The sequence below is a fragment of the Glandiceps talaboti genome, chromosome 14 (genome assembly GCF_964340395.1).
Source record: "Glandiceps talaboti chromosome 14, keGlaTala1.1, whole genome shotgun sequence".
Lineage (NCBI taxonomy): Eukaryota > Metazoa > Hemichordata > Enteropneusta > Spengelidae > Glandiceps > Glandiceps talaboti.
Genome location: NC_135562.1, coordinates 10,107,450 through 10,123,002, shown reverse-complemented (window position 1 = coordinate 10,123,002; position 15,553 = coordinate 10,107,450). Strand labels below are relative to the sequence as shown.

At 34.8% G+C, this 15,553-nt stretch overlaps 1 protein-coding gene across 1 annotated transcript; it reads left to right on the top strand.

Annotated features, from left to right (window-relative positions):
* The first annotated feature begins 13,006 nt into the window (after positions 1-13,006).
* On the top strand, positions 13,007-15,242 carry LOC144445231 (E3 ubiquitin-protein ligase TRIM71-like). Its single transcript, XM_078134773.1, has one exon. It carries the CDS (start codon positions 13,008-13,010, stop codon positions 15,240-15,242), a length of 2,235 nt encoding a protein of 744 aa, XP_077990899.1. The 5' UTR covers position 13,007.
* The last annotated feature ends 311 nt before the right edge of the window (positions 15,243-15,553 follow it).

Genomic DNA, 15,553 nt, shown 5'->3' with positions numbered 1-15,553 from the left:
ATGGTGTTTTATAAATGTATTATTAGCACTAAAATATTTTCAATATTTTAACGTCATTTAGTGAAGACATACCGTCAATGTAAGAGTATTTAATCAGTACCAATTTGCTGATACACAATGTTATTAAATTGATTTACTGCTGTTCAGAGTGAGTGTGGTAATTAATAGTATATCATCTTGAATAGTATATCTTTAACATGAGCAAAAAACATACCTTTTTTAATCCGAACGTCAAATTTTCTAAGTTTGTTGATACTTTACCTTTGTCTTGTTTTATAGAGATTTTGTAGATATAGAGTAAATACGTAAACTGGAATAAAATATCACAACAATCCATGGTATTTTCTTGTGTCCATAATTTGGTTGCTTGGTAACGGACTGAATGAATGATTTTGGATAGGTCCAATTCTAATTTTGCCATGATTCAAAATGAACATTGCCCCACATTGTGTAATTTATCACGCGATTTGTTTTGGCCTTATTTCGTCTTGTAAGTTTATTTTTCTATATTTCATTTACAAAAGAAAGATGTAAAAGCATGTGAAATTTAAACATGGAAACATTCAAATCTATGTGAAATTAACAATCACGAAAGGTACCAAATGGTAAGTGTATACTTAATTGACCACATACTAATGCCAGTGGAATCTTAAATTTGGTATAACACAATTAATACGACACTTATTAGTCAAGTGGAATTTTACTATTCATCTAGATTGAATGCTCCAATGTCGAAAAAGGGTGATAGTCATGTAGGACCCATAGAGGTCTGTATAATGTCATAGCAACCATGTCATGTGGCACTCACGTGATTTATTGCATAGTCGTTGGGTGTCATTGTGGAAAGATAAATCGCTAGTGAACAGTGTGTCTTACAGTCTATGAGTATACTGTCTGTGGTATATGTATAGAAAGTTACTTTCGTTAAGACTTCGACTTCCTTTGCTATAAATTTCGCTGTTTTTCACAAAACTATCTGTAAAAAGAAATTTCAGCTTATCTTGGTCTGACAGAGTACGAAAGCCAGACTCTGTAAAAAGACGACGTCAAGTACAAAAGCTACGGAAGTTTGTTTACCTTAATAAACACTTTGTAGCCATAGAAACGGATAAAGAATCAAAGGTTGTCCAAAATTAAGGGCACGCTTGTATTTTATACCGATTACCACTTATCTTGGTTGTGTACAGTCTTCAAATGTAGAACTATAAATCATGAACAGGTATAGCTCGTTCAACTGTAAACTGTCTACAAGTACCGTTGAATTATACACACTGACGTACAAAGTACTTCATGAAGGAAGTGAGTGGTCAGAAAATACAAAATAAACTTAAATAGCTGGTGTGCTAGGTAATGTGTTTTACGATTTATTGGTTAGTTTATTGAATGTTTTCAACTCATTGACGTGTGGTTCTATAGTCAGAAAGATTATTCAGTTGATAAGTATCATGATCAGTTTTCCCGCCAAGGTATGCACCAATAGTCAATCACGATCAGTGTTCCTGCTATGGTATACACCCTAATGGTCAATCACGATCAGTGTTCCTGCTATGGTATACACCAATGGTCAGATACTATTTGACCTGATACTGACTTGTAATAAATTCAGATCTGCGTTATTTCACATGATGTCATCATTTGCCAAATTAGTATTTAAGTCCGTTGGCCGTTTTCGTTTTGCACAACACTGACTATCAATGTATAGAAACTAATGAAAACTTGCCTCATGCATGATATTTTTCTAAAGGTTTTGTTTAGTTGGCATGTCACATTGTCATTACGTTTTAAATCGAAGTTTAACATATCTGATGAATCATGTAATTATATGTTCAATATATGCACATGCACATTGCCACCAGAATGTATTAGGAGAATAACATGGAATGGTTGTCGATTGAGAAATTGTTCATGTTATAATGATAAAAGCACAATGTGAAAATACTAACGATAAATGTGCAAGCTACATGTATAAGTTTGTCTGTAACATTGGAATTACTAAGAAAATAAGAATGTCGTAATAAACTCTGATGGGATAAGATATTATTATTTTTGCTGTAATGGACATCTTAATAAATAAACCCGTTAATATGTAGAAACAGAGTTCTATATATTATCAGACTTCTGTCATCACGTGATGACAGCATTGATACCAAAACAACTTACAAGTTATAGCATAGTTTGTTGACACCGTGAAAGAAAGACAACACCCTCATAGAACATGCTACGTGTCTGCGTAGACCTTTCAGTGGCTTATCTCTAAACTTTCCCAGCCACGGTCGACGTGGTTTGCATCTATTGAATTATAGGCACGTCAGTATTTTTATCTAAAGTTACTTTTACCTCAGTTACAGGCGTCATTAGTTGAACTTTGAACTCTGACATACTTCACCTACTAGTCAGTCAATATGCTGTGCTAGGTACGACAATGTGATAAATGTTATTTATTATTGAGTAGTTTACTAGGTATTGTTCAACTCAGTGATTATATGGTTATACAAACAAGTCGTCATTTGTATATTGATATACCATTCTAATTTAGGAGATACAAGTTGACCTGATACTAACCTATAATAAATTCACAAATGTTTTTACAGTTATAGTATACTTTTTACAAATACCTTAATTGTTAAGGTCGATCGCTAACAAGTGCATAAACAAGTACTGCTGTAATAACTGTAGAGTTTGACAACTTTCAGTGTCAATTTTATGAAAACTCTTCCTAAATACAAGAAGCTACTTTTCTACAAATAATGACATCATAGATTATGATGGACAAAATCTCCATATTTGTGACAGGTTCATAAAAAGCTACATAGAATTATGTACCAGTATATGTTGGTTCTGTTTTGTAGATTTGATGAATATGATAATCAAACATCAATGGTCCTTCTGAGGAATCACTTCAAATCTACTTTACCTACAATGAAAGTGGATATATGGATGAGGATTTGTCATTTATTTGGGACTTTTAATTTATAGAACAATGTTATGGATAGGTCTAATTCTAATTTTCCCTTGCAATTGACTCAAAATTTTAGTTGCTCCACATTGTGTATTTATCAAATGATTTGTTTTGTCTTTATTTTGTCTTAATTTTATTTTCTACATGTCATTTACAAAAGAAAGGCGTAAACGCATGTGACATGAAAAAATTGAAATCAATGTGAAATGAACAATATTATGAGAAATATCAAATGATAAGTTAATATTTAATTGACCACATCCTAATGCCAGTGCAAACTTAAACTTTGGTATAACATAATTAATGCAACACTTACTAGTCAAGTGGAATTTTACTATTCATCTCTATATTCAATGCTTCAATGTCAAAAAGGTGTGATAGTCATGTAAGACCCACAGAGGTCTGTAATATCATAGCAACCATGTCATGTGACACACATGATTTATTGCATAGTCGTTTGGTTTCATGATGGAAAAAGAATGCTCTAATGGGCAGTGTGCCTTACAGTCAGTGGTATATCTAAGTAAATATGCTTTCTTTAAGACTTTGTAGCCATAGAGATGTGTATTTTATGATGGAAAGATAACTCTCAAGTGGACATCATAGTTTACGTGATATATCACGGTGCGTGTATAGTCATTGGTATAAGTATTTTGTTTATTATATTACTAAAGAGAAGTAATTTGTTTATTATAGTGGCATGAGGTATTACATTACATCTCTTTAGTACAATCTCACAATAAAGTGATGAAACCTCCCAGCCCAACTTATATGTCACTTTTGAACGTGAACTTAAAAGAAAAATACAGTGTTAAATAGATGGATAAATTAATGCAAAATATCAAGTAAAATAAATCATACATAACTAGCTAGGTCTGTACGACCTGATTTTCCTACTAAGGAAGACCTTTTCTATAAATTGTGTTGTGTTTTTCCCAAAACTATCTGTAAAAAGAAATTTCAGCTTATCTTATCTCGGTCTGACAGAGTACTAAATCTGACTCTGTTAAAGGTGTCAAATGTAGAAGCTACAGAAGTTTGTTTACCATAGTAAATACTTTGTACCCATAGAAACAGATAAGGAATCAAAGGTTGTACAAATTAAGGACACGCTTGTATTTTATACCGATTTAATTACCATTTATCACGGTTGTGTACAACTTCTAATGTTGAACTATAAATCACCCACAGGTATGGCTGGTTAAAATATAAACTGTCTACAGGTGTATATGGTTGAATTATAAACTCTGACATACAAAGTACGTCATGAAGGAAGTGACTTAAAAAGCCAGTGCGCTGGATTATTTGTTTTACAATTTATTGTTTAGATTATTGAATGTTTTCAACTCATTGACGTATGGCTTTATAGTCAACAGGATTATTCAGTTGATAAGTATCATGATCATTGTTCCCACCAAATTATACACCCTAATGGTTAATCATAATCAGTGTTCCCGCCATGGTATACACCAATGGTCAATCATGATCAATGTTTCCGCCAAGGTATACAGCAATGCCAGACACTATTTCACCTGATACTGACCTGTAATAAGTTCAGATCTGCGTTATTTCACATGATGTCATCATTTGCCAAATTAGTATTTTAGTCCGTTGGCCGTTTTCGTTTTGCACAACACTGACTAATAATGAATAGAAACTAATGAAAACTTGCCTGATGCATGATATATTTTCTAAAGGTTTTGTTTAGTTGGCATGTCACATTGTCATTACGTTTTAAATCGAAGTTTAACATATCTGATGAATCATGTAATTATATGTTCAATATATACACATGCACATTGCCACCAGAATGTATTAGGAGAATAACATGGAATGGTTGTCGATTGAGAAATTGTTCATGTTATAATGATAAAAGCACAATGTGAAAATACTAACGATAAATGTGCAAGCTACATGTATAAGTTTGTCTGTAACATTGGAATTACTAAGAAAATAAGAATGTCGTAATAAACTCTGATGGGATAAGATATTATTATTTTTGCTGTAATGGACATCTTAATAAATAAACCCGTTAATATGTAGAAACAGAGTTCTATATATTATCAGACTTCTGTCATCACGTGATGACAGCATTGATACCAAAACAACTTACAAGTTATAGCATAGTTTGTTGACACCGTGAAAGAAAGACAACACCCTCATAGAACATGCTACGTGTCTGCGTAGACCTTTCAGTGGCTTATCTCTAAACTTTCCCAGCCACGGTCGACGTGGTTTGCATCTATTGAATTATAGGCACGTCAGTATTTTTATCTAAAGTTACTTTTACCTCAGTTACAGGTGTAATTAGTTGAACTTTGAACTCTGACACACTTCACCTACTAGTCAGTCAGTATGCTGTGGTAGGTACGACAATGTGATAAATGTTATTTATTATTGAGTAGTTTACTAGGTATTGTTCAACTCAGTGATTATATGGTTATACAAACAAACAAGTCGTCATTTGTATATTGATATACCATTCTAATTTAGGAGATACAAGTTGACCTGATACTAACCTACAATAAATTCACAAATGTTTTTACAGTTATAGTATACTTTTTACAAATACCTTAATTGTTAAGGTAGATCGCTTACAAGTGGATAAACAAGTACTGGTTGTAATAACTGTAGAGTTTGACAACTTTCAGTGTCAATTTTATGAAAACTCTTCCTAAATACAAGAAGCTACTTTTCTACAAATAATGACATCATAGATTATTATGGACGAAATCTCCAAATTTGTTACAGGTTCGTAAAAAGCTACATAAAATTATGTACCAGTTTTGGTTATATTTTATTTTGTTTGTTTGCTAAGCTCATGTTTCTTTTGTATTCTTTGGCTGACAATCTTCATTGTCGACTGAAACACGTGACTATAGCTCACCAAAAAGTTGATTATGAGTGAAACTTTTCACACCTAAACTGTTCTGTTCTTATTCTAGTACCAAACATCTATCAATATTCAAATCATCCGAAGATGTGTGAAACCCCGATCGGAAATCACGCCCCCTGGAGGGCATGTGTGGAAAGGTTTAATTGGTTGCTACAGCGTACTTCACAAAGGGAGAGTCTCGGTTACCAAGACTGTCACCGTTGAGGGGGCTACACCCAAACCGGGGGGGGGGTGTAGCCCCTCAACGGCGAGAGTCTGTGTAACCGTCCAAGACTAGGAGAGAATAGAATCTTCAGGCAGTCTTTTTTTGGTAATTATTTGCATGTTGTTTCATTGTAGGGTTGACACTTGTCTAGGATAGGGAAATAATACGGAACGCATTACGAGTATTGCTCAATGAAAGTATGAAAGTATAAAGTGTAACGAATACATATCATCATGTTAAAAAGTGACCAATGTACCATATCTCATAAATCTTATGTCATACTTTCATTAAGGAATCTCACTGCTGCTTTCATTGTTCTTGTCTATATCATGAAATGTGTTATGAATGTGTGTATACTTTATATGTGAGTAACATTAGTGTACTTATCCTGCCATAGCTTCTTACAACGTGTACATTTACATATTGTTTTACTCTCTGACATGCCTGACTTTCAAAACCTTTACAAAATACTAATGTTGGTGTCTGAAAACCTATCCGCTCTTTGGGAGATGGAAGTATCAAATTATTACAGTGTTAATATTAAGTATTTTTAATACATTATCTACAATAATGGAAACGTTCCATAGGGTTTGTTTTATTGAATTACACTGTACACTGATCAGTCAGAAAAACTGAAAGTAAACCTCCGAGACGCTGACAGAATATTCTCATCAATAGAATCTATCAATTGTATTCATTATCATGTTACCTTTCCCAAGTGATATATAAAGCTACGTTTAAATCCACATTTTGTTTACACACGAAATTTTAACTTGCACTGCCTATTCCTCCTATAATCCATATAAACAAATATTCATCGTTCATCCGTCCGCCCATTCATTCATTCATTCATTCATTCATTCATTCATTCATTCATTCATTCAGTCAGTCAGTCAGTCAGTCAGTCAGTCAGTCAATCAGTCAGTCGTTGTCTTTTATTCATGTCCTTCCGGTATCGGTATCTCTGCTCTATGACGAGAAGAAATATATAACACATCACGGTTTAATACATAGCGCCATCTAACGTCCTACAAGGATGTAGTCCAGTGGTGAGAGTGTGTCATTGAACCTGTTGTCATTACTAGTAACTTATACTTCAAAGGAAAAATACATTTTAGAGAGATTGAAAGAATATCAGTTAGAGGATTTGAATTCACATCACTACAGTCTTTTACACCACTTTTGTAAATTACTTGCAAAAAAGTTGCTCTCCGATTGTTGATAAAAGTAAAAATGTTAACTATTAATAAAAAAACAACTACTTCCTAGTAATAATTTCCCCTTTCAATTGCAACTTTACCAGGAGCATAGACTGAAATAAAATGAAACTCACCTACAGCCATTTCAAACCAGATAATTAACTGGAGAAAATGAACGCATCGACGTCGTACATTGTCAAATTCAGACATGACCATAGCAACTAACAGACCCCCCCCCCCGCCCTACAAAAACAACTTTATTTTCCATGGCTGCATAAGAAATTTTACGTTACGAATACAATGTTGTAACTTTTACGATGCCTTTACTTGTTTGGATAACTAACATACCTTTACGCTAAGAAAAAGAGCTATGACGAACATGTCTCACGCACCCAGCAACCCACCCCCACACCAACCCCCCCAGCAGCCACCCCCCCCCCCCCCCCGTCCTAAAACCTCACGACGACCGACCTCCGACTGACCATGGCAACTTGCAAAACAAACTACTTTTGTATTTCTACGAAATCTTTTGAATACACATTTCTCGAATGTTGATCACCCGTGACCTGATGACGTGGCTCTCACACGATTTATTGCAAAGCCTTTTGGTTTTATGCCGGAACGATAACTCTCTACTGGATAGTGTGTCTTACTGGCTATGAGTATAATGTCGGTGGTATGTCTGGAAAAGGTGCTTTTGTTAAGAATTTGTAGCCATAGCTGTAGCCGTGTATACTTTATGATGGAAAGATGTAATTCCCTAGTGGACAGCACAGCTTACATGCTATAAGTTATGTCATGGTACGTGTTTACTGCCATTGGTATAGATACAGAAGATTGTTAACACTTCACTTCGCATTTATAGCAATGAGATTTGGATCAAGTACCAAGTCAAGGACCTTTATGTATTTTATACTGATTAGCATTCATCACGTCCGTCCACAGGTGACCATTGTTGAACGATAAACTTTGACATACAAAACACTTCATGAACGAAGTGATTGGTCAGAAAATACAACACCAATTTAAATAGCTGGTGTGCTAGGTAATTTGTTTTACAATTTATTGATTAGTTTATTGAATGTTTTCAACTCATTGACATCTGGTTGAATAGTCAACAAGATTATTCAGTTGATAAGTATCATGATCAATGTTCCCGCTATGGTATACACCAATGGTCAATCATGATCAGTGTTCTCGCCAAAGTATACATGCACCAATGGTCAGACACTATTTGACCTGATACTGACTTGTAATAAATTCAGATCTGTGGTATTTGACATGATGTCCTTATTTCTCATGTTAGTATTTTAGTCTGTTGGCTTTCTTTATCATTTTGCACTATATTGACTACTGTTTTCGTTTTGCACTATATTGACTAACATTGTATAGAAACTAATAAAGCAAAACTTTCCCTAATGTATGACATTTTTCTAAAAGTTTTGTTTAGTTGGCTTGTCACTTTGTCATTACGTTTTAAATCGAAGTTTATAATATCTGATAATTCATGTAATTATATGTTCAATGTATACACATGCAAAATGCCACCAGAATTTATAAGGAGAATAACATGGAATGGTTGTCGATTGAGAAGTGGTTCATGTTATAATGATAAAAGCACAATGTGAAAATACTAACGATATATGTGCAAGTTACATGTATCAGTTTGTCTGCAACATTGGAATTACTAAGAAAATAAGAACAATTAATGTAATATACTCTGATGGGATTAGATATCATTATTTTTGCTGTAATGGACATTTTATTAAATAAGCCCGGTCTTGTTGAGAACAGTTCTACATATTATCAGACTTCTGTCATCACGTGATGACAGTATTGGCGCCAAAACAACTTATTGCATAGTTTGTTGACACCGTGAAATAAAGACAGCGCCCTCATAGAACAGGCTACGTTTCAGTAGCTTATCTCTAAAACTTTCCCCGCCACGGTTGACGTAGTCTGCACCTATTGAAATGTGGACACAGCACTATTTTTATCAAAAGTTTCTTTTATGTCGATCGTCTACAGGTGACATTAGTTGAACTTTGAACTCTGACATTCTTCACCTACATTGTACTAGTGAGTCAGAATGTAAACAACTTAAATCGGTGTTGTGTTACGTACTGCTACAATCATGACAATGTGCTGTGGTATTTACGGTTGAATAGTTTACTAGCTATTGTTCAGCTCAGTGATTTATGGTTATACAAACAGACAAGTCGTCATTTGTATACTGATACACGAGTCCAATTTAAAAGAAACAAGGTGACCTGATATTCACCTAAACTAAATTCACAGATGTTTTACAGTTACTATAATTTTTACAAATACTTTGATTTTGAAGGTCAGTCGCCAACAAATGGCAAAACAAGTACTAGCTGCAATAATTGTAAAGTTTCTTTGACAACTTTCGGTTTCAATTTTATCAAACTCCTCCTTCCTAATACAAAAAGCTAAAAAGGTTAATTTCCTATCTATGTAATGATATCATGGATTATGATAGAGGAAATATCCAGATTTGTGAGAAAAAAGTTATATGTGTAAAAAATGTTGGTCGTACGTTGTTGTTTTTTTTTTGTTTTTTTTTACAAAGTTATTATTCTTTAAAGTTTGTTTTCCTTGGCTGGCAACCTTCACTTTCGAATGAGGCTTGAATACTGTTCACTATTTCTTGTTTAGATACGCCAAGAAGTTGACTATAAGTGAAGCTGTATAAACCAAATTAAAACTGTTCTATTTTATCTTATTATTTTCAATCGAACAATGTTCAAATCATCCGAAGACGTATGAAATCCGGTCGGATATCACGCCCTCTGGAGGTCATGTGTGGAAGGGTTTATTTGGTTGCTTCAACGTGCCTCACATTGAAAGTACTGCATAGAGACAATAGAATCTTTTAGGTGGTCTCTTTTTGTAATTATTTGCATGTTGTTTCATTGCAGGGTTCACACTTTCACTAGTGCGTATGTATGATAGGGAAATGACACCGAACGCAGGACGATTATTTTTCAACGAAAGTATGAAAGTATAAAGTGTAACAAATACAGACCAATACTGTACCTCATCTGTAATTGTTAAATACTTTCATAAAGTAAGAAACGTGCTGCTCTCTTTGTCATTGTCTGCGTCAGGAAATGTGTTATGAATGTCTGTATACTTTATAAGTGTAACGACAGTGTACTTATCCTACCATAGTTTCTTACTACAGCATGCATGGGCTGAGTCTCTTTACATACTATTTCACTCTCACTGACACAGCTGACGTAATATAGTATGTCTGACTTTCAAAACCTTTACGAAATGTTGGTATCTAAAAGCCTGTCCGCTCTTTGGGAGATGGAAGTAACAAATTATTACAATTATATTAATGATATATATTTTTAATGTATTATCTACAATAATTGAAACGTTCCATAGGATTTCTTTTATTGAATACACTGTAAACTGATCAGTCAGAAAATTTGAAAGTAAACCTCCGATCGAGACTCTGACAGAATATCCTCATCAATAGAATCTATCGATTGTATTCATTATCATGTTACCTTTCCCAAGTGATATATAAAGCTACGTTTAAATCCACATTTTATTTACACACGAAATTATAACCTACACTACCTATTCCTCCTATGATCCATATAAATAAATATTCAATAACTAAATATTCATTCGTTCGTTCGCCCATTCATTCATTCATTCATTCATTCATTCATTCATTCATTCATTCATTCATTCATTTATTCATTTATTCATTTATTCATTCATTCATTCATTTATTCATTCATTGTCTTTCAGTCATGTCCTTCCGGTGGCTCTGCTCTGCGAGGAGAAGAAATACATAATAACACATCACACTTACATAGCGCCATCGATTAACGTCCGTAGTCCAGTTGTGGTAGTGTGTCGTTGAACCTGTTGTGATTAACTTGCAATTCAAAGGAAAAATGTGTTTTAGAGACATTGAAACAATTTCAATTATAGGATTCGAATTCAAATCACTATATTTATGAGGTTATGCCTTTATTTCGTCATCGCAGTGTCATTCTCTGTAGGTATTCAAATCTATATAGTTAATAATAAGGCCAAAAATTGTCTGTTTCCAATAACCCAACCAACCCTAGTTTAAGCCTCCGATCGCGACCTCAGCATTTTTTAAACATGTAAGACAACAACATAAGAAATTGTTTGTCTTCTTGACCTTAATGCACGTCTGTTTTCTTTCTTCAGCGATGATATCAGTTAACACACTTTTTTCATCTCACATGTTTTCTCTCTTAAAGATGAAAGACATACATTTTCATAAACTATAGGTTCTGGAGAGCCATGTTATGGTTTGCATCACATACATTTGCTTACGATTTCAGAGAAAAATCAAATTGCTGCTGTGTCTTTATAGGATATCTTTACTGTGGGCCAGGAATAATATAGTCATGGTTTAGTAGCTTTTCATATCAAATTTAAATAAATCACAAGAAAACATCGATTTCTTGACTACTATATCATTAAAAAAAATACTATATGACAATATACGGACATGACAATATATGACTTGCTGACTGTCCATGTACTAATACTTGGTTCAAAAATTACACACTAAACAAAACCCTGAAAAACAATCCATGTTGGTGTGATGCCATCATTTGCTGTATTTTGATATTAGTGTATACATGTACATTGTCGCATTAAACTTATTGTTTATATTTCTTGAATTCAGTAGATATTCATTCGTACATTTATGTTCTTTTTCCAAAATGATCCCAACTTGAAGTAGTGTTTTTCAAAATGACCCGACCAAAAACATCGCCCTCAGGCAGTTAAAAATGACAACCCTCTTAGAGTGACCCTATTTTTAAAATACTTTTTCATGGCAACTATTGGACGGTCGATTAAAAAAAAGTACAGAAACAAAAATTCATCTTCATGTTTCTCTGCCTCTCCTTTTCCTGTTCTCTGTCTTCTTTTTATTGGATTCCTGGAAACAAGCCTTTTCCCAGCTTCTCTACACAATTGTCATGTTTTCAGCCCCCTCCCCCCTCCCCCACTTGAATAACTTCCGTCATGAAAGAAATGCTCTGTCTATGAACATGTGTCGTTGTCGTCGCCACAATTGTAGAATCAGAATCAGAATCAGAATTACTTTATTCATCCCACGAGGGGAAATTAAAATGGCATCGACAGTCCAGGCACTTGCTTATTCTTGCCAGAGAGGACGCTTTTCTGCAAACTATTAAGGGCGGGCGAAAATAAAAAAATGTATTGTTATATTTTTATGTCGAAATTGAAAATTTGGGTCGGGTAATGAAAAACAGAAAAAAATAGAATCACCTTTGCGTAACGTCTTTTAAAAAAAACCAAACAGGTTGGTCTCTAACTTTTTATAAAAGTAAAACCATTACTACTAACTCATGAAAAATAGAGTTGTCACTAAATCTCTGAAAACCATTTGTCAAATTCTTGATAAAGTACTGAGATGAAGGCACGCATTAATTTTTTGTTTCGACGAGCATGATCAAATTTATTGAATCAATAGAAACATTTTAAAAATAAAAGATTCACAACACTGTCAAATTCCAATCTGACCCCATGCCATGGCAACCAGCTTTAAAAAGTTTAATATTTCTACGAAATCTTTTCAATGGATATTTCTCGGAACTTGATCACCTATGACCTGATGACGTAGGCATTCCATTTGGTAAATACTCAACAACTGGTGTAGCCGAACACAACTCACACTACCGGGTTCAAGCAAAGATGGCAGCAGAGGCGACGAAATTCTTACAGAAAATAGACGCCAACTTCTTGAATTGTGGAATATGTTTTGGACGTTACCAAAATGCTAAAAGTTTGTCCTGTGGTCACAGCTTTTGCCAGAAATGCCTGTCGACGCTAGCTGACAAGAGTTCAGCCCTAATGTGTCCTTTGTGCCGCCATGAACAGATAATACCAACAGGGGGAGTGGCAGATCTACCTAACAACTTCTTCCTCAACGAGTTAGTAAGACAGTTCAGTGAACGAGATGAAAACCTGACAGAATCGCAGAAATGTGGAGGATGCGCAGAGGGCGAGAACACGGTAAGATGTATCGACTGTGCAATGTTTCTCTGCGATAGTTGTGCAAGACCTCATCAGAAGTTTCCACTAACCCGTGGTCACCGACTTATGTCGCTTGCTGACTACAACAAAACAAAGTCAACTGACCCAGCTTTGGTACAGCCACCGATGTACTGCGACAAACATCCAACCCAACCGTTGAAGTTTTACTGTGATACGTGCGAAGTCCCCATCTGTCTCGAATGCACAGCTCTCGATCATAAAATAACTGAGCACAATTATAGATATCTGAAAGATGCAGCAACTGAGTACACTAAGGAGTTGGTGCAAATGGTGGACAAATTGAAAATGAAAGAAAAGGAGGGAAAGACCAACAAACAACGTGTTCAATGTGTGTCACAGTCTTTAGATAGCCGTGTTGGCGTTGAAGAAAAGAAACTCGACGACCACATGGAAAAGACAATCATGGAAATCACTCGTATGATACGAGAAAATGGAAAACAGCTGAAGAAACAGCTGAAAGAAGAATATGGAAGTAGACAACAAAAACTGCAAGCACAGTATAAAGAACTTGACATTGCTGAAAACTACCTTAGCAACGTAGTGGAGTTTGCAGAGGAAGTGATGCATGATGGGAATGCTGCCAAGATGATGTCAGCTAAGACAGGGATGACGTCACAAATGAAAGAACTGATGACAATCGAGGTGAAAGGTGAACCAGTTGAGGATGACGACATCAAGTTCAAAAAGTCGGAAGACTTCTTTGACGACAAATCTTTAGGAGATATTTTAACAGGTGCTGATATCAAGTACAAACTTGCTGATATTCCTAAAGTTACAAGAATCGGTGCGGATGTCAAGACAACTTTGACAAGACAAGATAAGTCTGACAGGAAGCAGACGCGAAGTGCAAAGAAAGGAGACATCAAAGCAGAGATGAAGACACCTGACTATAAGATAAAGGATGTGAAAGTTACAGACAATAACAATGACATATTCTCAGTGACATACACTGGTACTATGACAGGATGTCATGAACTATCAGTCAAAGTTAGAAATAAACCAGTAGAAGGGTCACCTGCTATGATTAGGGTCATTCCACAGAAGGGGTTGGTACGTAAAATAGGACAGCCAGGTAAGGGGAGGGGACAGCTAGGTAACTGGTTGTATGGAATAGCTGTTATCAAAAACAGTTATGTTGTAATGTGTGATATGAGTAATAATAGGTTGCAATTGTTTGACATAATTACTGGTAAGGATACACAAATTATTGAGTGTAAGAATTTAGATCAACCATGTAAACTTAATTTTGTTGCCATTTCATCCAGTGGTCAAATTTTCTTTACTGATGTTGGCAACAAACAGGTAGATGTGTGTGATGAGAATGGTAAATGGATAAGGTGTTTTGGGAAGGGAGATTGTGAAAATCCAATAGGTATTGCCATTAGTCCTTTGAATGGAAGAGTGTATGTAGCTGATTTTTATGGTGATTGCATTAGAATCTATCAACAAGATGGTACATATATCATGTCATTTGGTAGTAAGGGTGATGGAGATGGTCAGTTTAATCACCCCTATGGTGTCAATGTATCAAAGAATGGCAATGTTATTGTAGCTGATCATTATAACAACCGTATACAAGTCTTTGATAGTAATGGGAAATTCCTACACAAGTTTGGCAGAATGGGAAATAATGATGGTCAGCTGAATATACCATGTGGTGTAACCACTGACAGGGATAGGAATATCTATGTCAGTAATTTGGGTAATGGCAAGGTACAAAAGTTTGATTGCCATGGTAATTTCATATGTCGTATTGACAGTGATGGGGATGGGTTGAAGAGTGTGACCGGTGTCTGTGTTACTGATGATGAGCTATGTCAAGTCATAGTAGTTGACTATGACAATCAATGTATCAGGGTGTATTCACAGTGAATGAGTTACTCACTGAACATCTTGAGATGTGATACACCATGTCAGTGAAAGTGTTGATATGGCCACATCAAGAAAAGTAGAACTAATAGTTAATTCTAAAACCATAGTGGATGTTGAGAAATTATATAAAGTATAATGAACCAGACAAACTATTCACAAAGTAGTAGATAGTGTATTATTTTAAACTGATATTTGAAACACTAATATAACATAAAGCTGAAATTAATTAATATTGATGAAACTTGAGTTCTGAAATACAGTGAACCTTACCAAATTAAAAGTTGGACCTAACATTACCTTTTACAAGTTAG

What these genes read in the sequence shown, in the direction of transcription:
- LOC144445231 (XM_078134773.1), top strand. Translation starts at nt 13,008, where the DNA reads ATGGCAGCAGAGGCGACGAAATTCTTACAGAAAATAGACGCCAACTTC.